The 27,545-nt window shown below is 41.3% G+C and overlaps 1 protein-coding gene and 1 long non-coding RNA gene across 21 annotated transcripts in view; one reads left to right on the forward strand and one right to left on the reverse strand.

Moving 5' to 3' along the window:
- NCKAP5 (NCK associated protein 5) overlaps positions 1-27,545 on the reverse strand; it is a 917,518-nt gene that overhangs the window by 43,775 nt on the left and 846,198 nt on the right. For 14 of the 20 annotated variants that reach the window (XM_070581217.1, XM_070581213.1, XM_070581211.1 and 11 more), the window contains 2 exons: positions 13,883-14,197; positions 11,245-11,381 (listed from right to left, as the gene is read on the reverse strand). In XM_070581217.1, coding sequence (XP_070437318.1) covers positions 11,245-11,381; positions 13,883-14,197 — 452 coding nt within the window. Of the gene's footprint in view, positions 1-8,363; positions 8,497-11,244; positions 11,382-13,882; positions 14,198-27,545 lie in introns of all 20 variants that reach the window. The other 6 variants (XM_070581219.1, XM_070581221.1, XM_070581218.1 and 3 more) reach the window with 1 other exon arrangement.
- LOC139076773 (uncharacterized) lies at positions 2,669-26,934 on the forward strand. Its single transcript, XR_011528706.1, has 2 exons — positions 2,669-2,968; positions 23,875-26,934. It is a non-coding gene; the product is annotated as an uncharacterized lncRNA (long non-coding RNA).

A 27,545-nucleotide genomic window follows, 5' to 3' on the forward strand; every position in this document is an offset into this window, starting at 1 on the left:
TCCCCTGGGGGGCACAGTCATCCTGTTTGAGAGCCACAGGGCTAAAGGATCCGATGTGAACACTCAAGGTAGTACTTGGATGGTGGGCAAGCTCTGCAAAAAAGACATCCTCTAACATACTTGTAAGGCTACCTGGAGGTCTGCCAGGTCACACCTTGTTCTGCTCCCCCTGCATGAGGCTGAGGGGACATACACATGTTCACAAATGAAACATCATCCAATTCATTGCTTATTAGTTTTAGATCTACTGCCTAGCTTTCTTTCAGCCCCTGGCAGCCAAAGATTGCTAATTTGCACAGCATTAAGTATCATTTGCTCCCCTGCCTATTTCACAACAACCAGAGATTTGTTTTTTACTTTGAAATTCTACTTGGCAAGCTCCTGTTCAAATGTTTCAGGCTATAACATGTTTGAATGAAGGAGGGGTAGCCCTGGGGGTGCTGTGGTATCGGTGGGGGGAGAATGCCCATCAAAGAGTGACAAACTCCAGCGGGGCATCTCTTCCCTCCAAAATGTCTCATTAGGGTCCCCAGACTTGGCCTCCATCTCCTCTGTATCCTGCAGTCCAATTTAATTGAGCGACGGCCTCGCCACGGCACACTGCTCTTTCGACAGGAGGGTAAACTCATTCTGTCCATCACGTCATTTGCTTTCTTAAGGGCCTCACACTATGCAGCTTAAATAATTAAATGCAGGTCACATCGCAGCCTCCCTTTTCAAGTCTGTCTGAGGGCACAGTGGGTTCTTTCTGATGGCTAGCTTTTGACCACGTGACTTTTAGAAGCTAGTGGGTTTTTTTGTTTGTTTTGTTGTGGTGCATGACACTTCTCCCCACTAAAAACCCCAAACCTCAACATAGCACAAATCCAATCAGAACAGCTGAAAGGGCTGTGGGTTTTCTGATGGTGGATGAATGGTGACAGAGAGAAATTTGAGACCCTGATTTCAGTAAGGGTCTCAGAGCAGCCCGCTTGTCATGGTCAGTACTTTCCATTTGTCATCCAGGAAAGTTGAATGCTAGAAGACAAATCCCTTGCATGTTATTGCATGAGGCCATTCACCTCAAGTTGGCATGAGCTTGTCAAAAATAAAGCAAATCTTTAAAATGACCTAATAAGAGAGAAGTTTCAGGAAGGACTAAAGATAACTCTTACCTGTAGTGTCCATTTTAAACAATAGATTTATCTGGGGGGAACTTGGAGTGATTATAACGAGTTTGGATTGAGTATAACCCAATGCTGATTTTGCACATTACGGAAATTTGTCGTCTTTAAGTCATGTGCCAGATGAATGCTTTAAAATAGATGCAACTTTGTGTGAATTCTCTATAATATAGCAAAATCTGATTGCTCTATTAATAGTCAAAGTCCTTGGCCTTGGGAAGTCAGGGTGGCAGCATTTTTAAAATTCATCATCTCTGCATAATTAGTTGTGAATCTCTAAATATTCAAGCTGAAGAATTAACCAGGAACTGGAGCGTTATCCTTCAGTGTTCCTTTTAATATTGTTCCACAGTCATCACTTCCTCGTGTTTTTCTAATTACTGCAAAACCAACTGTTTTTAACTCAACTGCCCTGGCTCTTTGTAATTTGTTGAATGTAATCACCTTCAAACGAAGAAAATGAACTAATTGTCAGGAACCTGGAGCTTGACTAGACAAGCCTCATCTGGTGGCTGTGGGACGCCGACTGAAGATTTCCTTATTTGACCTGATTGTGCACTTTGAGGGTATGGGGCTCCAGGAGGGAGGGGCTGCTCTTGAAAGCAAGCTGAATAGTATGGCAATTTGTAGACCTTAATGGGTTTCAATTTGGAGAAGTAAATTTATGAAAATTAAAAAGAAAGAGGAATTCTGGTTCCTCACTCTGAGGAGCCAAAAGGAAGGCCATAGGCAGTAGAAAGCAACTGTTTAGGGTACTGGATGATCTCCTCTCTCAGATGATGTTTCAAGTCTTTACATCTGATTAGAGGCATCTAGGGAGCAGGGCTATGTCACTAACCTGTCCCCACCCCCAGTGTCCAGCAATGGCTGGGACACAGAGTAAGAGCTGAATAAACTAAAATGAACTAGTTTAGAAGTCAACTTTCTTATTTGCTTTTATTCTTTTCCCCAATCTTGTTCATCAACTAACCAATTCAACTTGGAGATTTTCAAATAACAAATATCAAAAGAACAAAGGTCCTCAACCTTTGTCTCTCTCACATCTCAAGGGTGTGATGCATTTTCATCAATAAGAGTGACGATAATTCCAAAATTGGGACAGAGATTATGAAAATCAAGCCAGGGGCATGGGGCCATTTAAAAGAAACAACACAAAACAGAGGATTCTGATATGCCTCAACAGCCATCATGGAAGAGTAAGCTAAAATTCAAAAATTAAGAAAAATTGTGAAAACAGATTCACTGCTTTCTCTAGCATAGCCTTCAGAGAAGGAGAAATTCCTTATTCGATTTCTCTCTGTTGGTAGCTACTCTGGCTCTTTCTTTCTTGGACAAGAAAGGCCCAAAGGGATGATGGATGAGCACAGCAGGAGCTAAGCCAGGTCTTAACCGGTCCTGTGAGTTAGCTGCATTTTTATTCAACACTTATGATGTTAACATTTATGAAACACCTTTGATTCGCCAGGACCTGTGCTAAGTGTAGGACATGAATGAGAAGCAATCTTGGCACTAATGAGAGAGCTGAGCATGCAAAGAAATAAGCATAATCTCAAGTGGCAAGTGACAGAAATAATTACAGGGTATTAAAGGAGAACAAACAAAGAAGAGCAACTTGGGTGTGGCTGGTGGAGGAGCATCTGGGAAGACTTCCTGGAAGAGGGAAAGTCTGAACTGAATCTTAAGGACTAAGCAGGAGTTACATGAAGGTTAGAGAAGAAGGGTGTTGGTGTGAAAGCCATTCCAGGAAGTGAGACCACAAGAGCAAAGGCACAGAAGCCCCTGACAGCATCACGTGTTCAGGACAGGTGAGCATTTTGATGACACATAAAGTTTAAGACAGAAAATGGAGAAAGATGAAGTCAGAGAGACAAGGCCAAGGTGGGCTTTGCGAACTTTGTAAAATGAGGAGATTGGATTTGGTCTTTGGGTGATGGAGAGTCCCCAAGAGTTTTAAGCAAAGGAACAACATGATGGGAGTTGGCACTTTGGTGGCAGCGTGGATGATGCATTTGAGGGGGACAAGACTAGCAGTGGGTGGACCGGGAGAAGGGGCAAAGGGAGGTAGTGGGGCTGTGTAGACCAGATGGAGGTGCCCCTGGGCAGTGATAGACAAGACAGAGAGGGGCAGATGGGAGAAGTATCTGGGAGGGAGGCAGCAGGACCTTGGGACTGCCAGCATGTGGAGGGTGGGAGAAAGAAGACTGGAGGAAAACTCCTAGCTTCACAGTTTGTATTCCTAAAAGGATGGCAAGACCATCAGTTAAGACAGAGAGCTTGGGAGACAGAGATTTCTAGAGACAAAAACAAAAGTTTCAGTTTGGATTTTTGCCTTTGAAGCACCCGGCAGGGCTGGTGTTGGTGGCGGGCAGCCAGGTAGATGAATCAGAAGCTTGGGGGACAAGCCTTGGCGAGAGACTGTTTTTTTACTTTTTACCAACCAGGTCCGGGGGGTTCAGCCAGGGGGCAGACTCCCCTCGCCCTGCCTCCTTCCAGAGATTGGGGTGTCACTGCTGCAATTCCCCTAGGTCTCCTCTGGTCCCACATTCTGCCCCGCTTTGCTCTCTCCCCGCTTCACCTTCCCGCCCTTGTCCCCCTGCTCAGCCGTCTCCAAGGCCCTGCCTGCAGGACAAGGACAGGTTTATGCCCAGCTTGGCAAATTAGAGCAGGGAGCTGCGTGGAAACAAAGCCACAGAATTAGTCCTGTCCGCTGCCTCACCCGCTGCGCCGCCTCCCCAGCTCCTAAATCCTGCTGCCGCCGCCGACTCTGTGCTAACAACCTGGACTTTTTAAACATATTTCAAAGTCAAGCTAAAGAAACTAACCTTGAAAGAAAAGACATGCATTTACTCAAGTGTTTTATGAGCCCATAGGCAGGGTTTTGGAAATTAGGATTCTATCGCCACATTGGGTGTGACTCAAAGAAGCCAGTGGGCACAAGAAACCATGGGATGTGGGGTCCCCGGGCACTCTGTTGTAAAGGGAGGGCTCCCCAGGCATGCTGAGACTGGCAGGGGAGTGGCTAAGGACTGAGAAGCAGGCCAAGCGGAGAGGGCAGCGGAAAGGGCACAGGTGGGAGCAGGAGGCCCCTGAGTGTGCAAGTCCTAGAAGCCGGGGAGGACAGAATGCCACTGTTAGGTGCCAGCCCTCCACCACCTGAGGGAAATCAGGGAACCAGGAGAGAGGGTGTGTCTGAGAAGGGCGACTATCTTGGAGAACATCCAAGATGACTTCAAGATCTACTGGCAAATGCATTCTGCAGGTTGGGGACCTCTATTACCCAACCTTGTTACTTAAAGAGAGAATGGGGGGAGATCTCACTTTCATAGGCACACGCGATGAAGCATGGCAAAATCATGACCCGAGGGAAGAAAATCTCCACCCTGCGCACCCAAGGCACGTCCTCCTTTTGGTGTTTTTCTCTTAATCGTTCCTATTTTCTTTTAAGATCAACCTTGCTCACATTTAAAAAATTAACAGTGCCGTGTCCACCCTAAATGTCCCTTCCCAAGGTTTGCTGGAAGCCAGCACACACCCACGGCCACCCCAGCAGTCTGCATACGTTTTCTCTTTCTGGCAGCACCCTGATCAGCCCAGGTTGAGTGCTGGCCGGCTGGGTCAGGGGTGCAGATGACAGAGCCCTGGCAACAAGTCCGCTGTTAAAGGCAGAGGGTAGGTGCCTGGCTAGAGGCAAGAAGCTTCTTGCTGGCTGTGTAGCTTCCAGGGCTCCTCTGCATAGACCTCATGGTTTTACCCCCAGAAGCGCCATTTGCCCAGAGGCTGATGTAATAGTATGAAAGAAGCCCCCTCCTTTCAAATAGAGATTTGCTCTGGTTGGAGGGAAGAGGACGGGCAAAGTGAGCACAGAGAGAAAAAAACTCAGGCTGAGACTCCCTTCATTTTGCAGAAGGACAGAAATAAAAGTTAAAGGAGCAAGTTCACTGTTCACCAGGATCCGCAGCCATCGCCGAATGCTTATTCCCTATTGCTTTGCACAACTCATTTACACAAAGCTATGTTAAAATTTGAACCCTAACGTAGTTTCTCTCCTACTCAGGTGCTCCCTCATTCAAATAGTTTATCTTTTTTTTTTTTTAAAGATTTTATTTTTTCCTTTTTCTCCCCAAAGCCCCCCAGTACATAGTTGTATATTCTTCGTTGTGGGTCCTTCTAGTTGTGGCATGTGGGACGCTGCCTCAGCGTGGTTTGATGAGCAGTGTCATGTCCGCGCCCAGGATTCGAACCAACGAAACACTGGGCCGCCTGCAGCGGAGTGTGCGAACTTAACCGCTCGGCCACGGGGCCAGCCCCTCAAATAGTTTATCTTGATCTTTCTTCAAATTGCCTTTAGACCATCCCTCCTCCCCTCTCCCATTTCCTTCTCCCCACCCTACTCTGGAACCCCACTGCCAGAGGAAGACATAGGACTGAATATGAAGATTGTGTCCCTCTTTTTACTAACAAGCCGCATATGGAATCACGAATTCCTCCCTGACATCTTTCTTCACTTGGCTTCTGAGACACCACACTGCCCGGCTCTCCTATCCCTCACTGCTTGCTCCTCCTCAGTTGCCTTCTCTGGTTCTTCCTCTTCTCCTCAACCTCTCAACTCGGGAAGATGAAGGCCTCTCTCTAGCAACACTCTCTCCCCTCCTGATCTCATCTGTACCCAGGGCCTTAAATGCCGCCTACCTGCTGATGCTCAAATTTACTTTTCCACACCAGACCTGATCTGCTGAACTTCACACTCACACAGCCCATCACCTACTCAACACCTCCACTTGCTTAATGGGTACCTCAAACTCCGCATGTCTAAAATTAACTACAAATCTGCCTCCCTGAGCCCCAAACTCAGACTTCCCCATTTCAGTTGGCAGAATGCCTACCCTTCCAGAACCCAAGTCTTGGAGCCATCTTTGACTCTGCTTTTTCTTTCACCACCACCTCCAATCTATCAGTGAGCTGTGTTGTATTTTTAATTAGATCTGGAATCAGACCATTCGCACTCCCTGTGTTGAATGAGCCACATGGGGCTATTAATATTTAAATTAAAGTTAAATAAAACTTAAAAAATTAAAATAGAGAAAAAAAAAAAAGAATGGCCCAAGGGAGAACTCTTAGAAAAACTACAGCAAAAATTAAATTTAAAAATTTAGCTCCCTACTTGACCTAGCCATGTTTCAAGTGTTTACGAGCCATGTGTGGTCGGTGGCTGTGGTATTGGGCAGTGCAGACCCTGAACCTTCGATCACTGCAGAGAGTTCTGTTAGCCAGTGCTGCTCACTCCTTCCCTGGGATCGCCCTAGTCCCAGTCACGAACATGTCCTGCCTGAATGACTGGAATAGCTTTTCAGTTGATCTTGCTTCTTCAGTCTTCACGACATGGCAGCCAGACTGATCCATTTAAAACATCTCAGATCATGCCATTCCTTTGCTCTGACTTGTCCAAAGGCTCGCACACATGTCTCCCAGCCAAAGTCCTCAGCAAGCCCAGCAAGGCCTTACGAGCTCTGGCTCCTTTTACTTATCTGACCTCATTGCCCAATCTTCCGACTTGCTCTCTCTGCCACAGCCATGCTGGCCTCCTGCTGTTCCTCCTCAAGCCCTCTGCATGGGCTGTTCCCTCTGCTGGGAATGCTCTTTCTCCAGATATTCGCCTGGCTCGCTCTCTCTCTCTCTCTTCCTTCTAAGCTCTACTCAAACATCTCCTTCTCAGTAAGGCTTGTTTGGACTGCTCTACGGGAATTTTAACATCTGCCCCTCCCATCACCACTCCTGGCAGTCCTGCTCTCCGGGACCCCCCTCTGCCTTACATTGTCTTTTCCCCAGCATTTATCTCTATTCAACAAACTATATACATTTACTTGCTTATTATATCTATTATTTACTGTCTGCCAGGGATCTTTGTTCATTTACTCTCTGCTGGAAAGCTGGCCCAGAGGAGGCTTTCAATAAACATTTGTTCAATAAATGAATGAAGTTTTAGAGCTAGACGGGACCTTGGAAATCATTCTTGGATGGAGCAGTTGAGGTGAGGTTGAGTCAGTGAGGTGAGGTTATTCACTATGGACCCACAATAAGTTCAAGGGAAGAGCCTGGACTAGAAGGTGGCCTGGCCGCAGGTGTCTTCACTAGGCAGGCCCCATGACAATGAACTCCTCTCCTCCCTTGATTTGTCACAATCAGAGGGACAGTGACAGATCACAGAGAGCTAACCGGGACAACAACCTAACTAAAATGCCAGGGGCATTTGCCACCTTCTTCTTGGTAAGCCTTTGCAGGATTCAACCATTGGTCCTGCTTCTCTGATGACTTGTAGGATGCAAGGAGCAAAGTGGAGGCTCAGGTTAATGGCTGTTTTCACATGCCAATCTTAACTCCACGTGTCACAGATGTCAAGACTCTTGGAAAATTGGAAAAACACATGGTTGCTAAATTATGTTTTTTGCTAAAGCAACATATCCGTCTTTTAAAAAAAGAAAGTCATGATTTCATCATATAATTGCTAAATTAGTATTTGAGGAAAAGTTGATTAGTATGAAAAGAATGATTCTCCATTGCATCATTAAAATATTTCTGACAATCCAGAATAGATTACAAGAAAAGCAGACCCCAGATCACACTTCGTATTAGGGGTTCCTCTGTCCTTTTGTATCTGTAAGGAAATGCCATCTGAATATACATATTTTTAAATATCTCAGGATGATGGTTTTTCTACTGCCAATTCTGATGCAGATAAAAACAGTGTGAGGATATTTCAACCTCATAAACAGACCTGTTCATAATGACGTGGGTAACAGGCCCAGAGTTACACAGCATGATATTAGCAAAGAGCCTGGAAAACTCCATCCATGGCTTACTGGATGATTTAACTTGCCAAAGTATGTAATTAAGAACCAAGCTATCTTTATAGTCATTCCTTCATTACTGAGATAACTCAATGGGAGGCTTTTCGAGAGATGCCAGATTTGGAAATAAAATCCTTACAGACCGCACTGCAATGTCATGAAGATTATACCAGAAAACAAATTGATGCACATAGACAATCTTCTGTATGTACCAGAAAATTAGATCTCAGGAGAGATGGGCAGCTAAAATATAAAAGCAAGGGCAGGTGGAGGCAGAGCACAGTGGCAGGGAATAATCAGCGGCACCCCTGAGAGAGGGGAGCCCCGAATGGCCAGTGTGCTTGCCATGCGTTACCTTGGGTGGGGCTCTTCATTGCTTTCACTAACTTGCCCCTTCCAGCTCCAAAACCATTATTTTCATAGTCCAGGTCACTGTCACTATCACTGCCACCGCTGGCAGAGTACGCACACATTCTGGGTACCTTGTCCTAAATGAGTAATAATGAGACTGTTAAGATTATTCATGCAAATCAAAATGGGGCAGAACATCCTGTGAGGACAGGAAACGGTTCATATTCGGCCGTCGTTGTGTGCACAGAATTCCGTTCCCACCGCACCCCCAAGAATGACTCTGCTTGGCCTGTCTACCTGCTCCTAGTGGAGCTGGCGCAGTTACTCAATTACCAGAGCTGTAGAAATGAGCCTGTATTAATGAAGCCATTGACGACAGTCTGCCATTGTCCCAGGCACAGGAAAGTCCCCACGGCTACCCATTCTGCATTTTGTATACTTCTTTATAGGGTCTTATTTTTCTCAAATGCCTACTATGATCTTCTGTTCTGAGCCTAATGGCTTATTTATTGAAGTGATCTCATCACTGGCTTTCAAGCGTTAGAGGGTGTGAAAAAAAATCAACCTTGGGGACAAAAGAATAAGTGTTTGCTTAATTTATAATTTTCTTCCAGCCCCTGAAAGGATAGAAACCTTTAGAAAAGTATGCAGTTGCTAACTCTATATGATCCCTGAGTCTACTGACAGTTCACGGGTTGAGGGACTCAGTGCCCCCTCTCACTAACATGCATACACAGCCTGACTGAGGATGTCACTGGCCTGGCGATAATGCAGCTAGGCAGTTTTGATACTGCATGAACAGTTTCTGTCTCTGTGCACATAAACGGAATTCTAGCTCCAGGACTGCAACTGCTAAGTGTAGAATCAAGGGGCTCAGGACTGTCTTTTCTGTGTGCAGACTATCCTATTCGAGTTCATCAGACCCCACTCATCCCAAACAGTTCAGGTACAGCTGTGTGAGATGAGTCTCTAAAGAATGTTTGGGAGGGCGTCATTTGGTTGGAAATTATAAAAACTCATTTCAGGATATGAGCTCCCTTGGCTGGGGTTATCAATTCAAGCAGTTACTCATTTCCTTTATTTCTTCATTCATTTACTCATTTATCCATTCATTCAACAGATGTTTACTGAGAACCTACTCTGTGCCAAGCGGTGTGCTAGGTTCTGGGGCACAGACCTCAACACAGGAGATACCAGTAGTCTAGCAAGGATGATGTCCGTGAAGGATGACAAGGTCTATTGGCTGTGACTCCAGGGGAGCCCCATGTCTTTATAATGCTCAGATTGACAGTTCGTGGGTTAAGGGACTCAGTCTCTTCTCTTGCTCAAATGAACACACAGCCTGACCTGTGACGATGTCACTGGTGTGGCAATAATGCTGTGTTCAGGCATTGCTGAGGCAGTTGACATGCTAATCCACGTCTAGAGTTCCAGCAGGACTCCAGGAACACTTTCTGGGTACGCTGAGATGCATTTTTTTCATCCCTCCACTCAAGAAACACTAATGGAATCAGGTACTGTGCTGGGCACTGGAAATATAAAGCTAACTCTTGCTTTGAGCTTCCCCTCCTTAGTGGTCAGTGAAGCAGAGCTCTAAGTTCTAAGTCAGAGTGGAGACTCTCACTAGTTAGGGCAGGATTTCTAGTGGCCAGAGATGGCGCAGGATGATGAGATAAGGGACCCCAGAGGTGTGTGTGTGTGTCGGTAGACATATATGTTGGGTGGGGAGTGTTCTGCCATCACATGTAGAGGGGACAACTCCCTCCTGGCTGCACTGAGTAATTCATTTTTTTTTCGCTTTCTTGGAATTGCCCAAACCCTTTGTCATTGTCAACACCTGTTGTCTCTGAGCTATTTTCCTTCCAACTCTGGGTGTCTTTTAGGGTTTTCACAGTTTTCCAGTCCTCAAATAAAGCATGGCCAGCCTTTCTGGTCTAGTGGTTAAGATTCGGTGCTCTCACTGCTGTGGCCTGGGTTCAATTCCCGGCCAGGGAACCACATCACCTGTCGGTTGTCATACTATGGCGGCTGTGTGTTGCTATAATGCTGAAAGCTATGCCACTGGTATTTCAAACACTGATAGGGTCACCCATGGTGGACAGGTTTCAGTGGAGCTTCCAGACTAAGACAGCCTAGGAAGAAGGACCTGGCCACCCCCTTCCGAAGCAATTGACCAGAAAAACCCTATGAATAGCAGTGGAGTACTGACATAGCACTGGAAGGTGAGAGGATGGTGCAAAAAGACTGGGCAGGGTTCCACTCTGCTGTACACAGGGTCACTAGGAGTGAGAATCCATGCAATTGCACTAAGAACAACAAAAGAAAGCAGAGTTCCTGAGCCATGAGCTCCTCCCGAGGTCCAATCACACATTAGGAGGCCCGTGTGTGCCATCTCAGTGTGGATGAAGAACCCATAGCAAAAACGATAGGGAGTGAAGAAATGCAGGTCTCATTCACTCTGGCACATTATTTGACCACTCCATGCCTAAAAGGAGTCTAATTATACCTGCCTTACATATCTCATAGGAGCAAGGGAAAGGTTAAAGCAACTGATGAGATAATGAAAAAACATCATTAGGTCATTCTAAATGGTGCTCTTATGGCTTGGGAGAGTGAATGGCTTGAGAGAGCCTAACTAGGGGAGACCATCCATACGTCAGGAATCTGGGTGCAGATCCGTGGAACCATTTGAATTCCTCTCAAGGCTCTATGAAGTAACTTAATGTCTCAGGAAAAAAGGTGAACCTTGGGCCTTGATCTTCATTCACTGAACCAACCACAAATTTACTTTCAAATGAAATCTATCACAAATGTGTTTAAGAAGTTCACTTTTCACCATCAGGACCAACAGGTGGAGGGTGCCCTCCTGTCGGCCTCCCCTTTACCTGGGTCTCAGCAGTGGCATCTTCACCCCTCCAGTCTGGAAGTGGCTGGCTTGCCATTGTGTTTTCAGCATATTCGAATGACGAGCAAGTCTGAGGCCTTGGCTCTGCTTCATTCTGCTTTAGAGAATCAATTTTTCCTAAATGAGGAAATGTATATGAAATCATAATCAGCTTTGTTCAACTCTACAACTTTAGAAAGGGAGGTGGGTGAGATATTCAGAAATAATAAAAACGGCCCAAATATGGTGAAAGCTGGGTTTCCCAACATTCTGTCCCCTGCAAGTCTGTGCTAATGGAAATATCTGCATAATTATGTATATATAGAGAGAATGGTCACCTTGGAGACCCGAAGGCAAACTGTCCTTGGCCCACTTTTCCACAAACTGTTGTTCGACTTTTCATGTTAGAAAGTAGGCAAACTGTTTGGGAAACACTGATTATTCCTCAAATAATGGTTTTCATCAAATAACAAACAGGATTCCCTTTTGGAGGACTTCTTAGAGCCTTCATTGTGCTAATGGGGATTGTTATAATTTCCAAAAGAAGGATTTGAATTTGCAGCCTTTCCCAAACATATTTGAGCAAGGGAGCTTTATTTTCCTAGAATACCTGTGAAGGTCATTTTGAATAATGTGGTCTGGGAAACTTTCCTCTTCTGCCCTTACGTTTCCTCTCTGCCATTAAAGATGTTGTGGGGCAGTGCTTCTCAAGCCTTAATGCACACACGCATCAGCTCAGCTTTTGTTAAACTGCAGATTCTGCTTCAGTTGGTCTGGGGTGGGGTCTGAGATTCTGCATTTCTGACAAGCTCTCAGGTGATGCTGATGATGCTGGTCCATGGATCACATTTGGAGTAGCAAGGGTGTAATTAGCAGAGAATGATTAAGGAAAGTTCCTCCATTACCCATAATAGTAGATTAACCCACAGAGTGTATTCCTTCCTTATGCCAGAAAGGAGAATTGCTGTTATTATCCTCCGGCCTCAAGATTATCAACAGCACATGCTGTGATAGCCTCTCAACAGTATTTTGCTTGTGAGCAGAAGCAAAGTAATTGTATTTTCATCAGCACTGTGAGCTTTGCACAGTTACTTCCATTTTTGATACAGGAATAAGAGAAAAACCAGCTCAAATGCATACATTAAACAGGAAGTGACTGCTCTAAACCACTTCCCTGTTGTTCCAGATAGTTCTTCATTCCTTAATTTTTAAAATCAGTAACCAATGGCCACAGAGAAAAGAGAAATCTAGGAAAGCTAGCCCTGCCTCTGGACCACAGTGACAAAATCATTTGGTGGACAGGAAGCTTCAGGATGAGTGACACAAAGATGTCCTGCAGTGTGTTGACCTCACTCTCAACCTTACATTACTTTTTTTACAACTCTTCATGACAATTTAATTAAGACACAAACCTTAGAAAACCAGTGCAGTGAAAACTAGCAGCAAGATCAGAACAATCTCCTTCCTATCGCCTTCTTACGAAGCAATTCAAGGCTTGCAGTTTCTATTCAATTTGTTATAATGACAGTGTTTAATCATGGAGTCTACTCAGCAGCCCGCTGCTGAATTGAGGTCACACATGTGACTATTCAGGCATGGAGCACATAATCTATAACTAAGATTTCACCCCTGAATCTCTGGAGGCTGCGTCATTAATTAACAATGGACTTATTTCAAAAATAATATGCATTACAGCCTTTTAAAATGTAGCCTTGGCTTGGAATGAGCAGAAGTTTGTGGTGAAATATTCATGGCAGCTAGTGTTACCGTACGAAGGGACAACTCAGCCATGGGAATAGCGCAATCCCATTTACTCAAAGATGTTTAATTAAAAGTCTTCTTTTCTAATTTCTCAGAAGCCTACAGTATAGTCACTACTTGTGGCTCCTTTCTAATCATCAAATCATAAACGAAAGTCTTTACAGTTCTATGTCATATGCTTATGCATGGCATAAACATAAATGCAACATAAGCCATACAAGTTAAAAATTATTTACTGTCATCTTGGGCTGGAATAGATATTTTTAATCTTGAGGGAACAATGAAAAAACTCTGACCCTTACCCTGGTCCTATCTTTAATCATGAAAGCTTGCTTCAGTTGACTGCGAGGAAAGATGGTACTTCTCAACGGGAAGGCTCACTCCATTTTATTACAGTTAATGTACAATCTACTGCTAATATATCAAACTAATTTTTTTTATAGTTAAACGTATAAATATATTTGAACAGGATAGGAATATGTCAGAAGACATATGTTTCTGGTTAGAGGGCAAACAACATTTCCACTAAATCTGTTGTAGGCCTAAACTGGTCTATATTCAGAGTTAAGTTTTAAAAGATAAAATCTCCTGACTGTATGTTGTGTGGTTTTTTTTCTTCATCAATTTATATATCCATATACTGGTGCTTACCTGCTGGTTTCCTTTATACATGTATACATTCCTTAACATAATAATGTGTAATACTTGTTTTACCTTTTGGGTGAAGACATGCAGGAATTTTCATGCATCCACCTTTCCATCAGGCAGATGAATTACTTCCTGATGGAAACTTTTTCTGCTGCCTGTTTTCCATTTTTGTCAGGTGCATTATTTTTTGTGGGAAAACAATCAAATTTGGAAGGGAATAGGCATTTTACCTGAGGAGGCTGGTTTGGGGAGGCGACTCTGAGGAGGTCGCATCCCTCTGGCAGTCACGATGGGGTCGGATGTGGAGTGAACAACGGTGTTATCTGCAGAGCCCTGGCTGTCTGCAGAGGAAGGCACTTCTCGTTCAAGGGTCTGGGCTCTGATGGAAGAAGCTGCACCAACGGCTGGCTGGAGAGACAGGATGGGCTCACTGTCTTCTGGGGATTCTGGTTGACATATGTAGCGTCCTGCTGAGCGATTCCCCGAGTCTGGGAGTGGAAAGGTTCCGATCCCACTGTCCAGCGTCCTCATCTGGCAGTTTGATTCTAGACAGAGTAACAGAGTGAGGATTAGAAAAGCCTCATGTGAAAAAGGTAAAAGAATCACGGGCATTTGGATCTGATCTGGAGGAAGGGGGACATCCAGAAGGAAGAAATACTATTAATGGTGTAGGAAATTTCCAGTGAGTGGCATGAAACATTTAATTGAACATGAAAATTTTCCCTTCATGTAATATGAGGTAAGAAGGCCCGCTGTTACCGGCAGCAAGAGTCACATGTACATACACGCTGGATGGTTCTCCAGAATTGTAATAGAAAAAGAACAGTCATTAGAGACCAAAAATTACTTTTGATCACCCTTATTTCAATTGGGAATCATATGACTTCAATCAATTAGGTGAAATTTATTAACTGAAATAAGATGAGTAATGAGCACACATAACAAATTGAAGTGGTGTTCTAACAAAGGTAACTGCATCTCTTACATGAATTACCACCCATTTGGCAGTTAAATAAGTCTCTGGCCTCTTGATTTGACTGTGAGGACAAATAATTCACATGCTATAAAGGTCATCCCAAAAGGTACCCTCCTTTATCATGTGGTAACATCACTTTATCGTGTGGACTTCAATTGACCCAACTGTCATTTGAAGTCTTATTGAGAAGACTACAGCTTTCTGTCTTTCTCTCTTACCTTATGCAATGAAAAAACTCATCAGTACCCTTTGGATTTCTTGTCACTTCCATAGATCCCACTATTCCCTAACACAAATAAAGTTGATTTCACCATACATGTGCGACATATTCTGCTAATGATGTTTCATCTTCAAAAATTTTATATTCAGGCAAAAATGCAATATCTGAAAAAATTTTTATGTATTTGATTTCTGAAATGATGGTGTGTTTTATCTAAGCCAATGAGACAGCTTTCAAGATCTGGTTGTCACCCAAAAAGTCTCCTGTTTATATGATAATCTTAAAATGAAACATCCTCAGTAAAGTTTACATTAGTGTCTTATAAATCTAGGACTGGGTAAGAGGCACAACTCAGCCTGTTAGGCACGGTGGAGAATGTTATAGAATACGATGTAATCTTTGTGTCAAGAGGCTCAATAGGTAACATTCTGGTGGGGCCTTATGGAACACTGGCTTGGAGTGTGGTCTCTGCCAATAACTAATTGTGTGAATCCTTGTACAAGATCCTTAACCTCTCAAGGTCTCAGGTTTCTTTTAAGGTTGCCGTGAGGATATAAGTATGTTCACTATCAAATCTTCAGAATTTAGGATGACACCTAGCATATCATGAGATAGCTGAATGAATGAAATAATGAATGGTGAAAAACCCAAAATGCTTAGGATGTTTATGAGATATTAGTAGACATCTGATAGGTAAATAATTTATCCTTAAGTACCTTCCTTACACAATCTCATTTGATGCTGATCAATTAGTATCTGAAGTTCAGAATCTGCCCATTCCCTCCTCCTTCTCATAATCTCTTTGCTCTGAGTAGCTGAATTCTGGGAATTTGCTAGAACTAGGGTAAAAACAAAGGGATGGGGATGAGTACAGAGTTGGCTTTTATAGGTTCTAGTAGGTTTGGTGTTTGGTTTTGGTAGCACTGGGAACAAAAGAGAAGCTTCAGTCTCCAAAGGGATATTTATCAGAAAGAGCAGATACCTTTTCTCCAGTGTGGTGCCATTCAGACATTTCAAATACCGTTGGATCCCAGAGATGGGTCACTGACTGCAGGAGCCCTGAGTCACATGGCTATGGTCTGAGAGGTGCTTTTCTTTCCCAAGGTCATAAGGGCTAAGTTTCAGCCCCATTCATTTTAGGGCCTCGATCTGGTCAGCTTTACTCTCAACGAGCTTTATAGATTATTCATTGTCTTCTCGATTCATCGTCTTCTCAATTAAGGGGACTTAATTGTTACAGAATGGCCTTTTTGAGAAATAATCATCTGTTTGCATAGGGAGTATTGCCAAAAGAGTTCAAAAAGAAAGACCCTGCTGTTCAGAATTCAGTGTCCTTTCTTCATTTTAGCCTAGATATACAACGCTCTTCAGATTTAGCATGTCCACATGTTGTACTTGGGGCAATTATAAATGTCTGAACTATTTCAGTCTCACACAGGAGTAAGCAGATCTTCATCAGAACTGACCTAGCCTTTGGAGATGGGAATTAAGGATACATGGGATGTAACAGCTGAGGTGTGTTAGTCCCTACAGGCCCCAGGCTGCCTGCCATAATAATTTACTCCCAGCATCTTCATGACCGCCCACCCCTGAACCAAAGAGTGTTCAGTACAGTGGGACACTAGGGGCTCTGTTCCTTTTGTGAAGATGGATCGTCAAGTTTGGCTGCTTATTACAGCTACCAGGAGTTCACTGCTTTCTTTGTAGCATCTCTTCATCTTCACAAGCTCATAAGGTAAGAACGATTATCGCCATTTACAAATGAGGAATCATGGCTCAAAAAGGTTAAGTCGCTTGCCCAAGGCCATATGCTATAAATAAAGAGATTGGATTTAAATCCAGCCTTGCATAATTACAAAGACTCTGCTCTTAACCACCAAGTGATACTGATTCCTCCAAAATGTGCAGGTAAATCCAGAAGTGGGGTCCTCTCAGTTAACAGCGATTGAGGCAGCCTTGTGAGCAGAAAGCTCACAGAATGGCCCCGTGCTCCTGGGCAAGGTACCCAGCTTCTCCTCTGGAATTGGTGTGGGCGGCTGAATTCTAGCTGGTTCCCATGCTACCCATCCTGAGGTTAGACATTCTTGGCATCTACGTGGCTGCTGCCCCTACACAGGATGCCTATACATCCTGATGGACACCGTTCCTGAGAACCACTTCCATGCCACGCCTTTTTGGGTGTTTATCTCAGCTCTCTGGGCTTGGTGATAAGCATTGCTTACAAGAACAATGTTTTCCTGGCTTTGTCTAAGAATTTTCTCCCCTCCAAATATTTTACCGCTCAGAAAGCACTTAATCCAGTCCCCTTAAATGGGGAATCAGAAAGTAAAGTGAGATTCTTGGCTGTCTTTTCAGTGATTTTCTGGGGAAAGGCCTCTCAGACCAAAGTCCATGCATGTTGGCCTGCCCTATAGTACAGAGCAGGAAAAAGAGCGAGGAGGGATCTGGGGTAGGAAAAAATGTTGAAAGAAGTCTAAGTCTGGTGCTCTTCTGAGGACACCAACACTTACTGGTGTCTGTCCCTTTAAATTATTCTCTTTTCCTTCTTTCCCTTCACAATATCGTCACACCAGAATCTATAAACAAGACTGCTGATATTCCTGAGTTCTCTGATTCTCTGAGAATTGTGCGCACTAATATTAAACTCAGAAACCACCTGCTATTAAAGCCATTTTTTATTTCTAAAAATTATAGATGCCAAATGTAGTAAATTTGAAGGACTCATTTGTAAGTACCTATGAAATGAGGTGTGGACAGTCAGGGACTCAGGCTCCATATGCCAGTTTCACCCTCAAGCAAATTTCTCCAGAATGCATAAACCTTTGGAAATGGAGTTTATATTGAAAATGCTGACACCTTCTTTATGTAGTTTCTTTCAGGCACTGTAAGTTTCTTACAGTTCATAAAAATATTGTAACCTGAAAAAGTCTTAGATATTGTACTTCTGAAGGCAGTTTTTTCTCAGAGAATTTTAAGAACTCACAAAATAATTAAATGGCCATGATAGGAACAAAGTTCAAAGGGGCAAGCCGGCCTTGCATTTCAAATGAGTTGACTCGGTCTTGATCTTGACAAGTGTAAGTTCACATTTGTGGCTGTGAGAACAGCTGCCAACAGGGCCTTGCTAATGAGTTCAAGGGTTGGGTCACTGGATGGACGAGCGGGTTTCATTCTTCCAAGGTCACCAATTACATCTCTGACCTGAGTGAGTCCTCCCACCTACTTCTCATTGTCCCATTTGCCTTCTGTCCATCTATCTCTCAAGGTAAGTTCTCTCACTTACCACCACCAACAAGCCCCAGACATTTCATGGGATCACTTACAGCAGTGCTTCCCAGGCCTTTTAAAGTCGTGGCACACATAGAAAATATATGGCTCACTGAGGAAAACACCAGCTGCCCCAGAACCACTAGCCACCTGAGAGCTGAGGTTGCCACATCTCAGCACACCTGGGATCCATCCACGGCATGTCAGCAGCAGAATGGTGGGAAATCTTTTATAGAATGGACTCAGGATCTTCTTTTACTGACACCTTGAACAGATTACCTTGCATATCTCTGGCAGGCAAGGATATGGATAATATTTTAGTCTCTTGGCAGCTGGTATGAGAATTCTTAGGCCCTCTTTTGTTGAGAAAAATGTTGAGAGTACTTGGGTTAGGAATATTGTCTGGCATCAAAGCCTCAGTAAGGAGGGAAGTTATTGTGCCTAAGAGGGAGATGAGCAGCCAAGAAGGGTGAGGGTCTGCATGGGATGGTGGTGGAGAAGACACTCTGGAGAAACATTTCCACTGGGGATTTCCAACTATTAACTTAGGGTATGAAATATAAAATGCCCACTCAGCCCTCCAGTGAGCATTAACCCTTCTGTTCCTTGTACTAGGTGTCTTGGCAAGTGGCTTTAGTTTCCTCATCTGAAAATTAGATAACATAACCTTCATCATAGGGTGCCTTGAGGACTAGAAACATTGCATGTAACAAACATGGCATGATGCCCAGAACACGTACATAGCTATTATTTAGAAAACGGCAGTAATTCTTTTTAAAGATTTTATTTTTTTTTCCTTTTTCTCCCCAAAGCCCCCCGGTACATAGTTGCGTATTCTTCGTTGTGGGTTCTTCTAGTTGTGGCATGTGGGACGCTGTCTCAGCGTGGTCTGATGAGCAGTGCCATGTCCGCGCCCAGGATTCGAACCAACGAAACACTGGGCCGCCTGCAGCGGAGCGCGCGAACTTAACCACTCGGCCACGGGGCCAGCCCCAGTAATTCTCATAATAAGTGTTATTAGACTGTAAGCATCCTGGGGGCAGACTGGATATTACTCATCTCCTCAATATTCCCATATAAGCCTATTCTTGCTTCTATATTGCCCTTATTTTACCGTATGGGAATTATATTCTGGTAGAGCTAATAATAATTATAGGCTGATAGAGTATCTGATTTATGCTCCATTGCGAGTACTCAGCACAGTGCCTGACGGTCAGCTCTCACTGAGTAGAATGAAAGAATAGGTGGATGAAAAACAGCGCTAATCTTTACAAAGTTCTTCCTGAAATTAAACTGAATATGCACCCTTCCTTTTGAAGTCCCAATCTGCTGCTTTTTGTTCCGACTCCAGGATCCAAAGAAAACAGCTGACTTCCTTCTTCAGTGTAGCTATTTTTCACATACAGCTGGACTTCATTAATTCAGATAGCCAGAGGGATAAGATTATTCAGAATTATTGAATATTTTGAAGACTAATTTCTTAATACTTCCAAGTCCCTGGAGCAAGGGTCTGTGACCAAGACAAAGGACAGCCTGTGGAACCCTGCTTTAGCGTCCTCCTCAGTTCCCGCTCCAACCTCAAAGCATCAGGGCTGGCGGGTCCCAGGTCTAGCAAAAGCTGGGGTACCATCATTACCTTAAGCCTCATCCTCAGGGATGCTAAACTGAGTGCTGGCAACCCATTTAGCATCAGCACCCATAGCAGTGTAAGAACTAAGTTCTCAGAGTCTAGGTCCTGGGAGCCATTTGTAGTGAGGAGATGACATTACTCAGTAACTTCTTATATGTATTTACACAAAACAGTGAATTCTCTCTTTTAAAACAATTTGTTATCTTCATGGAGTTGTATATGCTTCTCCCAAACTTGTTTTATACTATTCCTTTACACAGTAACATTATCTTTAAAAATGGCTGCAAAGGGAAAACTTATTTCCAGTACTGTTTCAGTTAATATAAATTTCCCAGTTAATGGAATCTGAATTAGCAATGATTTTGAGCATTTGGGAGATGCCACTAACTTTTTCCTCACTCTTCTCTTCTACAGATGAAAATGTCTCAACTTTCTCTTACACATTCTACCTTAAAAATCTTTAATCACTTGAATTTGTAGACCCAAACTCTTGGTATTATTAATGTGTCTGTCCAAAGAGATTATTGTATAGGATAGGCTTAAGAAAACCTGACTCGGTTTCTAAGTTACTCTGAATATTCAGAAGAATGAAGTGAAAAGAAAACAGGCTGCAGAGTTAGAAAGGCTAGGCTTAAAGACCTACTTGGCTACCTGCTAGCTGTGTGACAATGAGGGATTTTTTAAACGATTCTGAACTCATATCATCAGAGCTCATTTCTAATAAGCCCAGCACAGTGCTCATTACAAAGTAGGTTCTCAGTAAGTTTCCTTAAGTGGTTGTCGGGGAGAGGTGAGGGCCGCTGCAGGTACACAACACACACAGTGGCATGGAATACAGGGCATACCAGACTTTCGTCTGTGTGGTTACTGTTTTCCTGCAGCACCTGGGTACATTTCATTAAACAACTATGCTGGTTATTTCCTAAGCAATTACCTTTTGGTAACCATTTCCTTGGAGCTTAGTTGATCATAATCATTAGTGAGCAATTATGAATATGGAGCAAAGTACTTGGAGTTGGTTGCAAACTGACTCATGTATAGAAAGGATGGAGTCCATTTTCTCAAAAATTCTTAGGCTTTTTTAAGAGCCTAAACAAGTGATGTTTACTGATAATCCTTTGTTCATAGACCTACTGCATTATCAGGGAACATCTTCAAATTAGTAAGCTGTGATTTTCAGTTAGCAAAGGTACAGCACATATATTCTAAAAGGTTATACCTGCTTCTGTGCAATGATCTACCCTCTCTTATAGATTCAAACAAATTACCTTATTAATCACTGATTTTTTTTCCTTTTCAATACTCAAAAATCCTGGGAACACAGAAAACTGTAAAACCCAAAACTGTTTTTTACTTTGAGAACTTCAATCATATCTACAAAACTTTCAGCCAAACATACAATGAGGACCCAACACAATTCACCATCCAGAAAGAGCAACGTATGGATGTTGAATATTCATACCATATTATTAACTGGCACACTTTCCTATAATGCAAGTGGCCATGGAAATAAATCTTTGTATGAGTTTTCTCCAGGTTCCTAAACATCTTTAAGCTACGTGTGCTATTGGCAACAGAAACTTAAACTACAGATGGGAGAACAGATCTCTTTATTTGCACATCTCTCCCTTCATGTGTGTGGATGAAGCAAGCTAAAAAAAACTAAGCCTGTTGCTAAAGCCACATCAATTAAATGTAGGTTATTCATTCTAAGTTTACCCTGTGGTTTTTGTCAAAGTAGTCCAAAATGACTGTATTGGCTATTTATTCACAACCATTGGATAACTTTTGGCTGTGGCATTAAGATGACCTTCTGAAAAAATAAATTCAATTTGATGGCTTTAGAATGCATGAGAATACTCAACCTCTAAGTTCAGACTGGATTTAAATATTCTGAAATTGGAAAGGTGTATAGGAGAATGTAAAGGGATTGTTTTTCAATCCCTTGTGTTCTCTTTGATATAAAGGAAGACTGGCATGTTTGGGGTCTGGCACACTGGTACATAAGGAATGAATATAGGGAAAAAAGTAAGGAATTAATATGACAAAAGACCTAAAAAGGGAAAAAGCAGATCATGAAACTCCTTTGTAAAGATAAAGGACAAGTTATTTAAGCCAATATAAAAGACGTGCCACCTCAGGCCAGGTTGATATCTGGTGAACCCAATATTCTGTGTCTAGCATCACATAAAATATTGTGGTGGTCATAAAATCTGTGACATAAAATATATGACTAAAGGATATAAAATAGAAAAGGTCCTAAATATGTTCCAAATGCCCAAGTAGACCACAAATTCATAAAAATCCTTCTTGAATTTATTTACATATTCAGCTGGTATAAGCCCTAAGAAAAAATTCCTTAAGTTTGCTATAAGATGTGCTCCTTCTTGTTACTGATGCTCTAACAACCTCTCCTAAGATTCTGGGGATGGCTCTTGGTCTGCTATTAAGAGAGTTGTTATGGAACTTTCCAAACCCTTCTTGATTGTACAAATGCTAATAATTATCTCTATACTCTTATTCCTCCAGACTGAAAAATCTTGAGATCTTCACATAACTTCTTCATACTTGCTATGCTACTATGCCTGTCTTGTAAAACAATAGCCAGATTTGTATGCAGTATTTACTGTGATATAGAAGAGTAAGTTAAGATAACCACTACAGTTTAATGCCCAGCATTTGTTTGAATTAGTCAGCTGATCTAGGAACAGACTTGAATCCCAGACTGCTACATATTGTTTTGTAGTCATCACTTCCAGGTCAAAGTCCTTGTTTATGAGAGTATAACACAGATCCCTACTAACTCCCCACAAAGCAACGACTACCCCTTGACCACCTTCCTATCCATATGTCAAATCTCATCCTCCTTAGACATTTTTCTAATTGAAAAAAAATAAATAAACCTTACTTTCCTTAGCAAACTTTCTAGAGCACCATAAAAATGAAGAACCACAATGGTTCCAGCCCTGATCTGTGATCACCATTTTTCTAATTGAGGAAATGCCAACTTATTTCCTTTTTCCTTTTGTTTTCTGTTATCCATGCTCATTCTCTATCCATGACAAAATTACTCTAACCTCAACTTTTTTCTCCCAATCTAATTATAATTTCACTACTTGCTTATATCTTCTTCTAATCCACTTTTGGACAGGTGCTTATGAAAAGCATGTGAAAGGTCTAAATAAATGACGTTTACTGATTCTCCTTTGTTCAGATTTATTACATTCTCAGATCACATTCCCAAATTAATAGGTCATGATTTCCCCTTAGAGAAGGTACAGTGTATTTATCCTAAAAGGTTATCCTTGTATCTCTTTAATGATCTACTATCTCATGGATTCGCTCCATCCTTCACTGTCCTGCCAAAATGAAGTGAAAAGTTGAACAATTATCTGGTGAATCTGATGGACACAGATGGCTATTATGGGTAATTCTATCTCTCTAAATCTCTCTCACTCCATATCAGGTTTGCTCAATTATATGGACAACTGCCTCTACTCTCCATTTCACCTGCCTGGATAATATCTGCTTTGATAAGGCAAGTGAGGGAAGGAAGGAAAGAAAATAAATTGGGGGTAAGGTGCTACAGGAAGAGATTCAAAACAGCTTTATTCGGAAAGAAGCATGCAAAAACAGAAGCATGGGGAGATTCAGACCCATCAATTTTGCAACAGATAAAAATTTATTAAAGATGTTTACAAGAGCTAAAGCATCCTATGTATTGTTAACCTAATTTTTTAAATTAAAATGTATATACTCTAAAATTATAAGTTATTTTACTTTGCTTATATTACCTTAACTATAGATATTTAAAGAAAGTCTCCAGAAAGATAAGAATTTAAAGTTCATAGATGTTTTTCTCCATTTGTCTCTATATTTAATCAATATTAATGATTTCTCAAATTATATGCAGAAAGGAAGAAAGCTTAAGTCTTCATACCCCTAAACTTTTTATTTTTAATATTCACTTTAACATGCCTTACTTGCTTGGTTCAGGATTTTAATTATTATAAGGTAATCAATTTTAAGTGAATATTCAAGGATCATTTATTTTTATTTCGTGTGACTGTAGTTAAAATATGGGTGAAGAGAAGGGTGAAGTTGATAAGAGGCTATCTTTCTATTTCAGCTGCCATTCTCCACTCTCCAATATCCCATGGCTGTCTCTACAGGAAGATAATAAAGAAGTCATGAAATCCAGCAGACCAAAGGAGACAGATTTGGGTGAAAATATATACAGATTTTTGTTTCTGTCCATTAAGAATTAACTGTCACAAGAACACACATCCACTGTTAAAGACTGTTTTCAGACATTGGACTATAGGCAGCATAGAACTTGATCAAGGAAAACAAATGAGATGAGCCCTACAATCTCTTCAGACAACTGCCTGGTGACACTTTCCAGACTGAAACACAGAGAGAAGGAACAGAGTCTGGAGGTCCTGCTGAATTGAAGAGATAAATACAGGTGTGTGTGTGGTGGGAGTCAAGGTAGCAAGAATTTTCAGGGCAGTGTTTGGAAAGAATGGAAATAGTCGTAGTTTCCCTACAGTCTCCAGCTGAGAACCAAGCTGCACACGCAAGAAGTGAAATTCATGAGGTCAGAGAAACAATTACTGTGAAGCAGTAGGTTAAATAATTTCCTGAGCTCCTATAAGGATGAAAATAGTTTATGTTTCCACCATCCAGAGAGGTTAAAACTTCTTGAGTCCTAAGAAGGGTCAAGCCTTAGTAGTGAGGCTAAATTATACCCAGACTAAAGGCTTCCCTAAGCTTGTCATAACAAAACTTAAGAGAAAGTCTGGAAAAATAAAACTAATCTGCAAATACGTTAAATGTACCCCAGAACAAAGTCCACAGTCTTTAAAAGAATACAATGAAATCCAGCACTCAACAATGTAAAATTTACAATCTTGGCATCCAATCAAAAATCAGGAAGCACTGCAAAAAAGCAGGAAAATATGATCTATATCCAGGAGAAAAATTAATCAATAGGAACAGACACAGTAATGAGAGAGAATAAAATTAAAAAACAAGAACCCAAAAATATTGTAGATGTCATAAATATGCACAAAGATATAAAGTAAAACGAACATAATTAGGAGATATTAAAATAATAAAAATACCAAAGTGGAAATTATAGACAGGAAAACTACATTTAAATGAAAAAATAAAGCACCACATAGAATTAAGAGCAGATTAACAGAGAGATTATATACAGCAGAAAAAAAGATCAGTGAATTTGAAGACATAATATAAACTATCCAAAATAAAGCACATAGAGAAAAAAGACTTAAAAAAATAAACAGACCCTCAGTGACCTGGGAGTCAATATGAAGTGGTCTAAATATGTATAATTGGAGCCCCAGAAGGAAAAAGAAAAGAGAGGAAGGGGTAGAAAACATTATGTGAAGAAATAACCAAAAATGTACCATATTTGATAAAAACTATATACCCCAAATCTAAGAGACTCAATGAACCATAACTAGAAGAACCAACACTCTGAAAACCACACTAAGACACATCATAGCCAAATTGTTGAATATTAATGTCAAAGATTAAATCCTAAAATGAACTGAGGAAAAAGATACTTTACAGAACAAAGGAAAAACTGACAGCAGGCTTCATCTCAGAAACTATGTAAAGACAAAAGACAGTAGAATAACATATTTAAAGTGCTGAGAAGAAAAAAACCCTATCAACCTTTTAAAAATTAATTTTAATTAATTTAAAAATCAAGGAAAAATAAATAGTTTTCAAACAAACAAAAGCTGAGGTAATTCATTGCCAGATTATTTTTAGTGTAAGAAATATTAAGAAAAGTTTCACCTGCAGATGAAAAATGGGTATCTTGTAGAAATCTGGATACACAAAAAATAATGATGAACACCAGAAATGGTAAATACATGGTGTACATAAAATATATTTTTCTTATTTTTTAGTCTCTAAGAGATAATTGACTAAAGCAAATGTAACAACGTATTGCAGGGTTTCTAACATACGTAGAAGTAAAATATATAACAATAGCATAAAGGGTGGGAAGGGTTACAAGGAAGTAATCTGTAATATATTTAAAATAGTGTGCTAAAGTAAAGATGTAATTAAATTACATTTAAACATTAGATCAATCATTAAAACAAAGAAGTATAGTTAAGTTGCAAGTGGAGATAAAGTAGAATCATAAAAATAGTCAATTCAAAAGAAGACAAAAATCTAAGGACAGATGGGACAAATAGAAAATAAATGCTAAGTTGGTAGATTTAAACCCAACCATCTAAATAATTAATTAAATGTAAATGGCCTAAACATCCCAATTAATAGGCTGAGATTGTCAGATTTGATTTAAGGAAAAAAAGGCAAGACCTAATTATATGCTGTCTATAAGAAATTCACTTTATGCTCATGGATTGGAAGAATAAACATCGTTAAAATGTCCATACTACCCAAAGTAAGCTACAGATTCAGTGCAATCCTTATCAGAATCCCAATGACATTCTTCATGGAAATAGAACAAAGAATACTAAAATTTGTATGGGGCAATCAAAGAACCCCGAATTGCTAAGGCAATCTTGATAAAAAAGAACAAAGCTGGAGGCATCACAATCTCTGACTTCAAAATGTACTACAAAGCCATAGTGATCTAATCGGCATGGTACTGATCCAAAAACAGGCACACAGATCAATGGAACAGAACTGAAAGCCCAGAAATAAAACCACACATCTATGGACAGCTAATCTTCGACAAAGGTGCCAAGAACACACAAAGGAGAAAAGATGGTCTCTTCAATAAATGGTGTTGGGAAAACTGGACAGCCATGAGCAAAAGAATGAAGGTAGACCACTATCTCATACCATACACAAAAATAAACTCAAAATGAATCAAAGACTTGAAGATATGTCCTGAAACTATAAAACTCCTGGAAGATAACATCAGTAGTACACTCTTTGACATCGAACTAAAAAGGATCTTTTCAAATACCATGTCCTCTCAGACAAGGGAAACAAAAGAAAAAATAAACAAGTGGGATTTCATCAGACTAAAGAGCTTCTGCAAGGCAAAAGAAACTAGAATCAAAACAAAGAGACAACCCACCAATTGGGATAAAATATTTGCAAAGCATATATCTGACAAGGGGTTAATCTCCATAATAGATAAGGAACTCACACAACTGAACAATAAAAAAACAAACAACCCGATCAAAAAATGGGTGAAGTAGATGAACAGACATTTTTCCAAAGAAGATACACAGATGGCCAATAAATACATGAAAAGATGTTCAACATCACTAATCATCAGGGAAATACAAAACAAAACTACACTAAGATACCACCTTATACTTGTTAAAATGGCTATAATCACTACGACTAAAAATAACAAATGTTGGAGAGGGTGTGGAGAGAAGGGAACCCTCATACACTGCTGATGAGAACGCAAACTGGTGCAGCTACTATGGAAAACAGCATGGAGATTCCTCAAAAAACTAAAAATAGAACTACCATATGACCCAGCTATCCCACTACTTGGTATCTACACAATTTGAAATCAACAATCCAAAGTAACATATACACCCCTATGTTCGTTGCTGCACTATTCACAATAGCCAAGAAATGGAAACAACCCAAGTGCCCATCGACCGATGATTGGATAAAGAAGAAGTGGTATGTATATACAATGGAATACTACTCAGCCAGAAAAAAGACAAATTCATCCCATTTGCAATAACATGGAAGGACCTAGAGGGAATTATGCTAAGCGAAATAAGCCAGTCTGAGAAAGACAAACACCAGATGATTTCACTC

This window comes from Equus przewalskii, chromosome 17 (genome assembly GCF_037783145.1).
Source record: "Equus przewalskii isolate Varuska chromosome 17, EquPr2, whole genome shotgun sequence".
NCBI classification, from domain to species: Eukaryota; Metazoa; Chordata; class Mammalia; order Perissodactyla; family Equidae; genus Equus; species Equus przewalskii.